At 46.6% G+C, this 13571-nt stretch overlaps 1 protein-coding gene across 3 annotated transcripts in view; it reads left to right on the top strand.

Moving 5' to 3' along the window:
* Positions 1-12830, top strand: part of NSG2 (neuronal vesicle trafficking associated 2) — a 137457-nt gene extending 124627 nt beyond the window's left edge. For all 3 annotated transcript variants that reach the window (XM_084838710.1, XM_084838711.1, XM_084838712.1), the window contains exons 4-5: positions 10530-10640; positions 12273-12830. In XM_084838710.1, coding sequence (XP_084694836.1) covers positions 10530-10640; positions 12273-12464 — 303 coding nt within the window. In that variant the 3' untranslated portion in view covers positions 12465-12830. The remainder of the gene's footprint in view (positions 1-10529; positions 10641-12272) is intronic.
* Positions 12831-13571: the final 741 nt, after the last annotated feature.

Genomic DNA, 13571 nt, shown 5'->3' on the forward strand with positions numbered 1-13571 from the left:
GCACAACGCTGTCCGGCTCACAGCTGACACCAGAGCCTCCATGGACAGCTGGGAGTCTAAAATGACACTTGGCTGCGGACCTGGTCTTTCAAGGGTAGCCGTACCCCATTCAACACCAGGTCAACATCCCCCAACCTACTCTTGTCTCCCACCAAAAGTACCTCGGTCTTGTCAGGGTTCAGCTTATTCCTCCCCATCCAGCCACTCACCGTCTCCAGACATTTGGGAAGGGTTTCTATGGCCAACCTTGGTGAAGATTTAAATGAGAGGTAGAGCTGCGTGTCATCTGCATATTGATGACACCACACCCCAAACCTCCTGATGATAGCCCCCAGCAGCTTCACATAGATGTTAAATAGCATCGGGGAGAGGATGGAACCCTGTGGCACCCCATACGTGAGCAGCCACAGGTCCGACACCTCCTCTCCCAGTGCTACCCTCTGGTGCCTGCCGGAGAGGAAGGACCAGAACCACCGTAATACGATGTCTCCAATGCCCATCCCCTCCAGGTGGTCCAGGAGGATACCGTGGTCAACGGTATTAATAGCTGCTGAGAGGTCAAGGAGAACAAGGAAGGAGCATTCACCCCTATCCAAAAACCTCCTCATATCATCCACCAAAGTGACCAAGGCTGTTTCTGTCCCATGCCTAGGCCCAGGGATGTACGAATCCCTTACCTGGCTCTGCGCAGGGGCATCCACAGTGGGGGGAGGTGTTCCGTCCCTCCCCCCGGAATCCTCCCTGGCCAGCTTCGCTCTGCGGCAGCTCCGTGGAGCCGCCGACCAGGGCCATCCACAGCTGGAGTTCTGGCCACGGCCGGGCTGCTGCGGCCGCAAATGGTGGCCGTCATAGCGACTGCCATTTGCGTCCTTCCAGGCTGCCGTGATAGGCTGCATAAGTATTTACGTAGCCTATCATGGAAAGAGCAGGGGCGCAAATGACGTAGCAGTAGCCATTTGCATCCCTGCTGTTTGCTGTGATAGGCTACGTAAATACTTATGCAGCCTATCACGGCAGCCTGGAAGGATGCAAGTGACAGCTGCTACGATGGCCGCCATTTGTGGCCGCAGCAGCTGGCCAAGAGTCCAGCTGCCAGAGCCGCCACCGGAGCCGCCACCACCTCCACCTCCGCCCCAGGTAAGCTTCGTCCCGGGGGGATTCTGCGGGGTGGCAGGGGGTGGGAGGCCGTTCTACCATGGGTTTCAGGGGGCTGAATGCCAGTGCATTCGGCCTCACTGAAATCCGTGGTGGAATTCTCCGCCATCCCTACCCAGGCCTGAAGCCCGATTGAGATAGATTTAGATAATCAGCTTCTTCCAAGTGTGCCTTCAACTGCATCTAGGGATGTACGAAAGTACCTTTCCGCGGATTATGTTGATGAGGGGGGGAGGCATTCCGTCCCTCCCCCCCGGAATCCTCGATGGGGGGGGAGGCAATCCGTTCCTCCCCCCTGGAATCCTCCACGGATGGCTGTGCTCCACGGCAGCTCTGCGGAGCAGCCGGCCAGGCCCAGGCCAGAGCCATCCGCAGCCGGATTTCTGGGCTCTGGGTAAAAAAAAAACAAAAAACAAAACACGTACGCAAATGGCGGTGGCTACGGCCGCCGCCATTTGCGTTCCTTAGTTTTGGCCATCTTAGTCTACATAAATATTTACGTAGACTATGACGGCGAAAATAAAGGGGAACGCAAATAGTGTAGTGGGCGCTATTTGCGTCCCTTTTTGATTCGCCGTTTTAGCCTACGTAAATCTTTACGTAGCCTATCATGTCTTGTAACCCTCCCCCCGACAAAACTGCAAGTGGTGGTGGCAGCCGGTCAGAAGACCAGCCGCTGCAGCCACCGCCGGAGCTGTGGCCGCCCGGAACATCCGCTCCAGATAAGTCTCATCCCGGGGGGGATCCCGGGTGGGGGTGGGGGGGTGGCAGGCCGTTCTGCCACAGATTTTGGGGGGCAGAATGCACTGGCATTCGGCCTCACCGAGATCCGTGGTGGAATTCTCTGCCATCCCTAACTGCATCACCACCATCCGCTCAATGATCTTGCCCCCAAATGGCAGATTCGAGACTGGGTGAAAGTTGTTCAAAACTTGGGGATCCAAGGAGGGCTTCTTTAAGAGCAGTCTTATCACTGCCTCCTTGAGGGCTGATGGCATCAATCCCTCCTCAAGGGAGGCGTTCACCACCGCCCTGATCCCTCATCCAATCTCTCTTTGCAGCTCATAATGACTTGAGTCAAGATGGGCTTTACAGATGAAAGCACCTTGTCCACTTCATTAGAAGGTAGAAGCTGGAATGGATCCCACAAAACTGGTTTGCCACAGGTAGGGATGTCAGAGAATTCTGCCATGGACCTCGGTGAGAGCGAATGCCAGTGCATTCAGCCCCCTGAAATCCGTGGCGGAATGAAGTCCCCCGCCCCCTCACCCCGTGAAAGGCACATGAAATGGAGCGCTTACCTGCTGCCGTTCACGCTGCTTTGCGAATGGCGGCCGCGTTTGCGGCCGCCATTCGTTTCCTCATTATAGCCGTGATAGGCTGCGTAAATAATTACGTAGCCTATCACGGCTAATGCAGGGACGCCATTTGCATCCCTGTGGAGGCTGTGATAGGCTACGTAAATATTTATGTAGCCTATCACAGCAAAAAAAGGGAACGCAAATGGCATAGTGGCTGCCATTTGTGCCCCTGTCTTTAACCCTAATAGGCTACGTGAATATTTACATAGCCTATCACAGCAAAAAACAGGAACGCAAATGGCAGCTGCCATAGCCGCCACCATTTGTGTCCCCTTTTTTTTGCCACGATAGGCTATGTAGATATTTACGTAGCCTATCATGGCAAAAGACAGGGGCGCAAATGGCGTAGTGGCTGCGATTTGTGCCCCTGTCTTTTGCCATAATAGGCTACGTAAATATTTATGTAGCCTATCACAGCAAAAAACAGGAACGCAAATGGCAGCTGCCGTAGCTGCCACCATTTGTGTTCCCCCCTTTTTTTTGCCATGATAGGCTACATAAATATATACATATCCTATCACAGCAAAATACAGGGACGCGAATGGGGGTGGCCACGGCGACCACCATTTGTGTCCCTGTGCAGCCCAGTGGCCGGTTGTCTGGCTGTGGGTGGCCCCGGCTGGCGGCTCCACGGAGTCACAGCGGAGTGGAGCCGGCTAGGGAGAATTTCGGGGGGAGGGATGGAGCGCCTCCCCCCCACCGCGAATGTCACCCTTCAAAAAAGTAAGTGACTTACATATATTCCTAGCCACAGGCCGCCTCTCGCTCACTAACTGTATCCACGGCGCACGGAATAACACTCCTGATTTTATCTGCAATTTTATCCACAAAGTGCCTTGCCAAGGCCTCACAGGAGGCCTTAGAATGCTCCAGCAGTTCTGGAGCAACTGGACCAACTAGGCTCTGGACCACTTGTTAGAGCAATATGGCAATGGAACCAATTACCAAAGGAGGTAGCGGGCTCTCCACACTGGAGGCATTCAAGATTAGGTTGGACAGCCACCTGTCAGAGATGCTTTGACTTGGGTTCCTGCATTGAACAGGGGATTAGACTAGATGGTCTTATAGGCCCCTTCCAACCCTACTATTCTATCATTCTGTGATTCTAGATGGCTTTAAAGGGGGATTAGACAGATTCATGGAAGATATGGCTATCAATGACTGCTAGTCCTGATGGCTATAGGCAACCTCCAGTATCAGAGGCAGTATGCCTATGTACACCCGTTGCTGGGGAACACAACTGGGAGAGTACTATTGCACTCATGTCCTGTTGTGGATTTCCCCCAGGAAGCTGGTTGGCTACTGTGTGAACAAAGTGCTAGATGAGATGCACTGTTGATCTGATCCAGCATGGCTTTTCTTATGTTCTTACATTATTAACTGTTACCTTGATATTGGGTGAAGCAGCTACCAATAAACACACAGAGTTTGTACTGTTAGATTTTGGAATTTATTTTAGTGAATTGGTTTGTAGTGATTACATCATCAGGCACAGCTCCTTTGATCTTTTGGAGTCAGTCACATGGGCTAAATTTCCCAGCTACAACTCTAACCAGGTGTCACAAGGTGCATTTCCTTCATCCAAGGGAACATGTCATTTCTAGGGATGTACGAAAGTGACTTACCTGTTTGCGGATTATGTTGATGGTGGGGGGGGGGATGCATTCTGTCCCTCCTCCCGGAATCCTCGCCGGGGGGGCGCTCCGTTCCTCCCCCCAGAATCCTCGAATGGCTGGCTGTGCTCCGCGGCAGCGGATTTCCGGCCGCGGAGGGCTCTGGGTAAAAAACAAACAAACAAACCGCGTACGCAAATGGCGGCGGCTACGGCTGCTGCCATTTGTGTTCCTTCTTTTTGGCCATCTTAATCTACGTAAATATTTACATAGACTATGATGGCGAAAATAAAGGGAACGCAAATAGTATAGCGGGCGCTATTTGCGTCCCTTTTTGATTCACCGTTTCAGCCTACGTAAATCTTTACATAGGCTAAAACGGCGACTCAAAAGGGGACGCAAATAGCGCCCGCTACGCTATTTGCGTTCCCCTTTATTTTCGCCGTCATAGTCTATGTAAATATTTACGTGGATTAAGACGGTAAAAAGAAGGAATGCAAATGGCGGCGGCTGTAGCTGCCGCCATTTGCGTATGCAGTTTTTTTTTTTTAAACCCACCCAACCATGATAGGCTACGTAAAGATTTACGTAGCCTATCACGTGTTTTTTTTTTTTTTTTTTACACAAGCCTGGAAATGGCGGCGGCCACTGAAGCCGCCGCTGCCGCCACCCAGAAGATCTGCCCCAGGTAAGTCTCGTCCCAGGGGGGATCCGTGGGGTGGGGGTGGGGGTGGCAGGCTATTCCGCCACGGAGTTCGGGGGGCCGAATGCACTGGCATTCGGCCTCACCGAGATCCATGGTGGAATTCTCTGACATCCCTAGTCATTTCTCACTGCTACCATCTGATAATAACAACTTGATCACAGAAATATAGCAACTATAAACTTTATTGACCCTTGTTACCCCACCATCATTATAGTCCATTGTTGTATGATCAGGCCCACTTCTTAGCTTACTATGGAAGTATTCCCCAAATAAGGCAGTATAATCTGGAGCAATATTGTTAGGTAGTTACAGTACCAGGACTAAGGTCTGTGGGTGGTACAGGTGAGAATTTGCAGGACCAGGAGTGAGGTAAGTGGATACAGGACCTGGCTAAATACCCATGGGTAATATGGGTAAGTACCTGCAGGGTCAGAATGATTTGCTATGTCATGGAGTAAGCCATGGTGAGTACTTGTAGGATCAGGATGACTGATTACTGAGTTTATTGGGAAAGTGGCTATGTCTTTTGGTGTCCACTCCTTTTTGTATTTGACTTTTCACTGCTGTCTGTTCTGGAAGGTCTCTCTTAGCAGCCAGGCATCTATTTCAGTTGTCTTTCAAGAGAGCGAGGAGGTGCCTTTCCAGGTTTACTATCTTCTGGTCTTTGTTCCTTTAGGTTTGCTCCCCCCAGCTCCTCCTCCTGGGCTTCCTTCCCCCTCCTTGGGCTTTCTTCTCTCCCTTACCTTCTGTTCACCTAGCCCTTTGCAGTTCCTTGTAACTGGGGAAACGGGGTGGGGGGGCTGCACGGTGGCCCCTGACTGCTCTTCTCACCAGGTGTAAACCAAAAGAAACGTTTTGCTACTCTCTTAGAATGTTCTGGGTGGGGGGTGGTACATACTGATCTTTTCCTTACTTAACTCCTTGTCACAAAAATATATTCCTTCCTTGCAGCAGACAAAAAACAGCATGTTCTGGACATGATGCTCACATTTACATGAGAGGCCTGTTTAAGAATGAGATGGAGTTTTGTCACCTAGTTACGTAATTCCTGCTAATGGTGGCCGAGGACTGCATGGCTAATGCAGCACAGGCACTTTATGATGAAGAATAACTCTCATTGTACTCTTGAACAGGGTTGCCTTTTTGTGTCTGCACACAGTCAGGCTCAAGACTACACCCCCATCTTTCTATTACTGGTCATTTGCGGCACACGTAGGCAGCTTCCCCACAGTGATTATAGCACTATGCTGAAAGAGTGCCAGTTTTAACTCTGGTTTGGAGTGTAATAGCTGAGCTAGCCTGCTAGTCCAGTCAACACAGAAATCGGCGCTGCTGCAACTACGGGTTGGATCCAGATTTAAACTGTGCTAGTGGAAGCAGACTTTATCACCCCCCTTCTTCCCACATCAGCCTCCAGAAAATGCTACACTGAGTGTCAGGAGACCCTGCTGAATGGGGTGAGCTGTGGTGTGTGGGGCCAAAATCAGGCAGAGAAACCTTCTTCCATGAGCAGAGCCCTTCATTCTTGAGGAAGGCAGAGCCTGGATCCAACCCCACATGTATCTTAAGGGATGTCAGGCACATCTTGCCAAACTGTGAGGTTGTAGCTGTTTACCTGATGTTTGCAGTTATCCAATGATAGCCAGCTCACTGAAGCTTTCATCACATGGTGACTCAGCCTGAGATATTAGCTTGTTCCCCCACTAGAGCCCTTCAGTGCTGCCAAAGCATTGCTTCTCTATAATCACCTAGAAGTAGAATTAAGATGGAGTTTCTATACAGCATTTAATGTATCCATATATCATCCAGCAATGCCATTACCCATGGCAAAGATTCTTCTGTAATATTTTCTTAGAAATAAATCTTTTTCAGCAAAGGTCCTTTCCGCTATTAATTAATTGTATCCTGTTTTGCAGGTCCTACTCATTTTATTGCTGCCTGTTGCGTGTGTGTGTGTGTGTCTAAGTGTATGGGGGGGATGGTTAGTGAAGAATTGCTTTGTAATTGATCCTTGAATAGCTTTCTTCATTGCCCCACTCCCAGTTTCTCTTTCTTAAGGAGGTGGGGATGCTTCAATTAATAGGTTCCTTGCATTATTTTTTCCCCTTTCAGTTTATAGAGAAATAGTGCTATTTTGCTAAACAAAATGAAAAGAAAGAAGTGAGGATATTAGTGATTAAAGCCCCCCCCCCCGAAATGGACACTGGAGCAGTTATGCGAGGCAGTTCAAGGGGCAATTAAGAGGCTATTATTCATATCTAATACCACACCCACACAGGTTAGTGGATGAAAATAGACAAGAACTAGATGCTGAAAACTAGACTGGGGGGAATACATCCCTGTGATTTCTGCTAGATCTCTCAGCAGCATTCAGTATCATTGATCATGGCATCCTGCTGAGGTCCCTGGCCCAGATGGGACTAGGAGGAGATGGTTCTACATTGGTTCTGGTCAGTTCTAGAAGGGCAATCTCAGAACGTAGTGCTGGGAGGCTGCTGCTCGACATCACGGCTGTTGGCCTATGGTGTCCTGCAGGGCTTTGTCTTGTCCCCGATGCTTTTTAGCACCTACGTGAAGTCACTGGGAGAGGCTGCACGGGGCGGGGATTTGGAGTATGTGTCACCAGTACCCAATTCTATCTCTCCTCACGTTCAAATCTTGGGGAGGACGTTGAGATCCTGAATCGGTGCTTGAGGTTGACAATGGATGAGATGGTGGAAGACAAGTGGAAGCTTGATTCAGATGAGACAGGCATGTTCCTGGTTAGTGGAACTGCTGCTCCAGGAGTTGGAGTTCAACAGCACATAGTTAAACTATGGAGTTTGCTGCCACAAGATGTACTGATGGCCACCAACATGCATGGCTTTAGGGGATTAGACAAATTTGTGGAGGAGAAGGCTATCGATGGCTACTAGTCATGATGGCTCTACATTACCTCTGGTATCAGGGTTAGTGTGCCTCTGTATACCTGTTTGTTTGTTTATTTATTCTACTTCTATACTGCCCAGTAGCTGAAGCTCTCTTCCGCAGTTGCTGGGGAAGATGAGTGAGAGAATCCTATTGCACTCATATCCTACTTGTGGGCTTCCTGCAGGCCATCGTGTGAACAGAATGCTGGACTAGATAAGCCTTTGATCTGATTCACCAGGGCTCTTTGGGTTATTAGGTTCTTATGTTCTGCACTGGATGTGCCGAGCTTTGCTCCAGGATACAGAGGTGGTGGCCATGGCCAGGAATACTTTTGCCCAGTGTAGGCTGGTGTGCAAGCTTTGTCTATTCCTAGAGAAAGCAGATCTGGCCATCTTACTTCCTACTGAGACTGGATTACTGCAATGTCTCTACATGGGACAGCCTTTGAAGAGTGTTCAGAATGTGTTCAGAATGTGACAGCTTGAGTGTTTACTGGAGCAGTTATCAGGAGCATGCGACTTTCCTTTTGGAACAATTTCATTAGATTCCTGTATATTTCTGGGCCTAAATCAAAGGGCTAATTATTACCTCTGAAGCCCTAAATGGTTTAGAACCTGGATATCCAAAGGACCACCTCCTCATTTACAAACCTGCCTCTTCATGCAGATCTGCCTGACAGCAGCATTTTAATAAATAAGCAGGTTTGTACATGAGGGGGCTAGCATCCTCTGGATATCCAACATCTTCAATAACTTTGACATGGAAGGGGGACTTCTTTGCAACTGTGCCCAGGCTGTGGAACTCTCTGCCTAGGAAGGCCCACTTTGCCTCCCCCATAATGGTCATCTACCATCTCATGAAGACCTTCTTATTTTGATAGGCATTTATTTATTTATGTGTTACATTTCTATACTGCCCAATAGCCAAACCTCTCTGGGTGGTTTGCCACAATTAAAACCACAAAATACAACATGATAAAACATAATATAAAAGTTTAAAAGTTTAAAATTACAGTATAAAATCAAAGTGAAAAATAAAAACCAAAATAAAACCTAGTAGCAGTGCAAAGTTTTAAAATACACTAACATATTTAATAACAACAGAAATTGAAAGACTAAATGCCTGGGAAAATAAGATGGTCTTCACCTGGTGCCAGAAAGACCATAAGTTAGGCACCAGGCGAGCCTCTCTGAGGAGCAGATTCCACAACTGGGGTGCCACAACAGAAAAGACCCTCTTCTTAGTAGCCACCCGCCACCTCACTTCTTTTGATGGGGCTCTTGGAGAAGGACCTCTGAAGATGTAGGGTCTGGGCAGGTATATATGGGAGGAGACAATCCTTCAGGTAACCTGGCCCCAAGTTGTTTAGGGCCTTGGCTTGTCATGTTTTTTGCTTTTATGCTCCCTGAAACTTTTCTCAATATTTAAATCTGCCATCCCTGTTGCTTTTCAATGCTCTGTTTTTTAGTATGCTTATTATTGATTGAGTCTTTTTAATATGATATGGTACCTTGTGGATTGTTTGTTTTTAAATAGAAAGGTGGGGTATAAATGTGATAGCTAGAAAGCTAGACAGAGTTATTGCAATGCGCCTTATGTGGGGCTGCCTGTGAGATGGCCCAGAGGCTGCAGTGGGTGCAGAAAGCAGCTAGGCTGCAGAGTGGGCAGCAAACCAGGAACATATTACACCAGTTCTGAAGAAGTTGCACTGGCTGCCAATAAGCTATTGAGCCAGGTTCAAGACGCTTGTGGTAATATGTAAAACCCTACTTGGCTTAAGACCTTGTTACTTCTCCCTTGTGTATATGCCTGGATATTAAGATTTAGTGGGGATGTCCTCTTGACAGGGCTGCATTTGCCTGGGGTTTGATGTGGAGCAAGCCTAGAGAGGGTGTTCTCCATACAGGCACCCCGACTGTGGACCTCCCTCCTCCCTCATACACAGCTGGCACCAAGTCTAACAAGTTTTCAGCACTAACTAAAGACCTGTTCATTCACGCAGGCTTTTGATTTAATTTGTTCTGCTGCATAATGTAAACTGTTATTTATCTGTGTCAGTGTTCTCCCCTGTTTGTTTGTTTTGGTCAATATTGTATGATTTTATAATGTTTTTTTATTGGTTGTACGGTATTTTGAGATTATGTTATTATGAAAGTGGGTGACACATTTCTAAAATAAAATAGACTCACTGAAGCCCAAGGAAAATAAACAAAAAGCATGTACTTTGGCTACATTTGCAAACATGTCATCACAAGGAGACACAAGGAAAAGTTTTGAAGGATTACAAGATACACTTGGTTGCTTTTGAATGAACAATGGCTTGCCTCTTCCTTCCCATAATGCCATTAGCTGTTACATGCTTGGTAGCACACAGATCACCATCAAGTGTCAAGAGATGGGAAATAAAGGCCATGCTGGTATACACCAGGCAAAGTCTCCCAAACACTTTCCCTGTATGAAACCAGTTGAAATCCAAGGAGATGGAGCAGTAGCAATGTCTGCTTTCTAATAAGAGAGGAATTTTACCACTGTTTTCTTAATGGGGAATAATGAGAGAAAGAAATCCAGATTTTATAGAAAATGCATGTAGAAGAATGTCCATTATCAGGTCCTTCTAGAGGGGAAATGGAAATAAATTGGATTTGGTATTCACTTAATTTCCATGCTTACTTAAGTACTGCACAGTGTGATAAAGACTGTAGTCTGTTAAGCTGACTGTTAATGAGTCATTTAATTGTGAGATGATACATATGTCAGTTGACTCATATTATTCCTCATTTGCAGGTCACTATTCTCATCAGTTTGGCTCTGGCATTCCTTGCCTGCATAGTGTTTCTTGTGGTATACAAAGCTTTTACCTATGACCACAGTTGCCCAGATGGATTCGTTTATAAGGTAAGAAGTCTGAGATGGATGAACTGTCTCTGTTAATGATAGAATCTAATTGCCTGCATGGCTACAGTTTAGTCCTGCATTTTCTCCTCAGGATCAAAGACGTCATTTGTCAACAGCATGCTGAAAAGTGGTTAGTGCTTTAGGAAATAGGGGTTTGCAGCACCCTTCACCAGCCACAATTATTTTGAACTTGACAGGTATAAATTTGCATAAAAACTGCAGCCAACCTCACATATTTCTGAACAAGTGCACAGAAGCTGGCCTTTTGAGTTAGCTCACTATCAGGATTAGCCACTGAACATTTTGGATACAGATTTTTATGCACAGTGCATTTTGGAGGTTTTGTGATGAGTCTCCACAGATGCTGAATTTGTGCCCACAGAGAGAGAAGTATGTGCTTATTCTTCTAGGTTATTTATTTTGAGGGTTGATGATACAATGAATATAGGATGTATAAAACAGAGGACATCAGTGGTTACCATGTCACTTTCACAAAATGAAAGAGATTGAATAGAAGGAAGTGATATATTTAGTTGGATCAGCTTAATTTATTGATTTATTGATTATTACAATTTATATCCCACCTTTCTGCCAATGGCATTCAAGGTAGTTTCCAGTAAAAATAATAGAACATAAGAGCACATCAAAACCAACACCAAATATCAAAACATAAAAAAAATTAAGGTATGCATTATGGGACAGCAAATCTGCTAACATATTAATATTTTTATACCATTTTGTAGTTGTACTCACAACTTGCAGCTCATTGTACACATGCCCTGCAGCTTGTGGATCAAGCAAGATGGAAGAGCAAATTTTAAACCCTCATATCTGGGAAAAATCAGGGGCAGGGGAGTATGTAAGAATGTGGTCTCCAACATGGTGCCTTTGGGTACCAATGTGCCCATGGACATCTCTCCTCCTGGCAGGCTTCTTGCCTCTTATGATTTTAATTTGATTTCTTCGGATATGTATGTACGTATGGAGGGTGGCATGATGCAAAGCAAAGTGCTCCCCTCCAGTGCCATCTTAATTTGAGTTCAAAAGAGTGGCTTTACATTTTAGAGCTCAGACCACCACCTCTGCCTCGTATTTAAGTTCTTGAGCAAATTACTTTTATTTTCGTCTCACCAGTTTGCATTCAGGGAAATGAGGGTTTTGTAAAAGGCCATGCTCACCATAGTGGCCATTTTATGAATGGGCAACAACCCCCCATGGCAGCCATTTTGTGAGAGTGCCTACAACACTCTCTAAAAATTCCAAGTGTGCCCACTTACTCAGAACTGTTAGGGACCCCTGGATTAAGGGAAGATTAAGTATGGACAAGGATGAGATGCAGTGACCTCTCATCCAGCATGCTTCATGGTTGACTGGAGATTTGAGCCTTGAGTCCCACATCTGAACAAAACACTGCCCCATACTGTATATGTATGTAGACAGGGAACAGCACTATGCATGTCTACACAAGAAGCAGGCCCCACTGAGTTCAGTGGGACTTACTCCCAGGTAAGTGAACATAGGATTGCTGCCAAAATGTTCAACATTTCAGAGGCTGATGAGGGATGACTCATCATGTTAAACAAGCAAACTTGCAACTGTGACTCATGGGTCCTGCGTTTTCCTTTTCTTCAGCATAAGCGGTGCATTCCAGCCTCCCTGGATGCTTACTATTCAGCTCAGGATTCCAGCTCCAGGGGCAGATTCTACACGGTCATCAGCCATTACAGCATGGCCAAGCAAACCAGCTCACGGTCCATATCTCCCTGGCTTTCTTCAGGATCGGTAAATCATGAAGCCAAGGCCACCAAGACAGAAGGCCATTAAAGCCGTTTGGTGGCCAGGGGATGGTAGGGAATGGGGAAAAAAACGTCATGTCTCTAAAGGATTGCTCTAGTTTCAGAGAGGGCACTGTGCTATCAGTGCAACAAGCATAAACTATCTCCAAGTGCAGGTGTCATCTTAATGGATATTTCTCTCTCTCTCTCTCTCTCTCTCCCTCCCCCTCTCTCTCCTCCCTTCCCTTCCCTTCCCTTCCCTACCCTCACTCTCCCCTCTCCTCCCCTCTCCTCCCTTTGGTGCATTGTTCTCGTTAATTTGTAACTAAGTCAAGATCTTGTACAAAGGCATGTTAGGTGTTGACTATATCTTACAATGTACAAATATTTTTAAAACCATTGCTTAATATTTGTTAAGAAAATAAAAATTAAAAAACAAAAAAAGCAAATCCAGAGAATATTCACAAGAAAGGAACGGTGAACAGGTTTTCTCAGGCCTTGACTTGGCTGAGAAGATGGAGACCTGGAATATGGGGTTGGGGGGGGGGGATGCTAGGGCATTGGTTTGTCAGAATGTGATGTGAAAGGGAAACTCACATTGGTGGAGGACACTTTATAATAGACCATTATAATATACAATATAATACACAATGGGCTCGACAAAAGCCCAGCATCAAAAGGGTCTTAGGGGCGTGTGTAAGCACACACGCCCAGCCCTGATCAGTGCTATTCCAGTGCTCTGCGGCACCTGGTGCTGTCCTTATTCCTAACATTAAAATGAATGGGAAGGCCCTTGCACATGAGGAAGATTATCTTTGGAGGCTCCTGCACATGCGATGAACTGTTGGATCGTGGCTGCTATTCTATGGTTGCTCCCTCTCACAGAGGGAAATATTGTTCATGGATACATGCATGTGAATACATGCAAATCCACATGTATCTATTGACTACCAACTGAATTTTAAATACCCCCCCCCCCAGCCCCCAAAAACAACGAAGATGAATTCCAAAACCCAGAGTGGGGCAGACCAAGTGACAGCTATTCAGATGGCAACTCTGTCTCTCCCTCTAAAGTGCACATCAGTTCAGGGCCAAAACAGGCATTATTTTAAATCTCGATCTAGCAGCTATGTATTTTTTATTTTTACTCTGGAGT

This window comes from Heloderma suspectum, chromosome 2 (assembly GCF_057233095.1).
Source record: "Heloderma suspectum isolate Gila_16-S chromosome 2, 16-S_ref, whole genome shotgun sequence".
NCBI lineage: Eukaryota > Metazoa > Chordata > Lepidosauria > Squamata > Helodermatidae > Heloderma > Heloderma suspectum.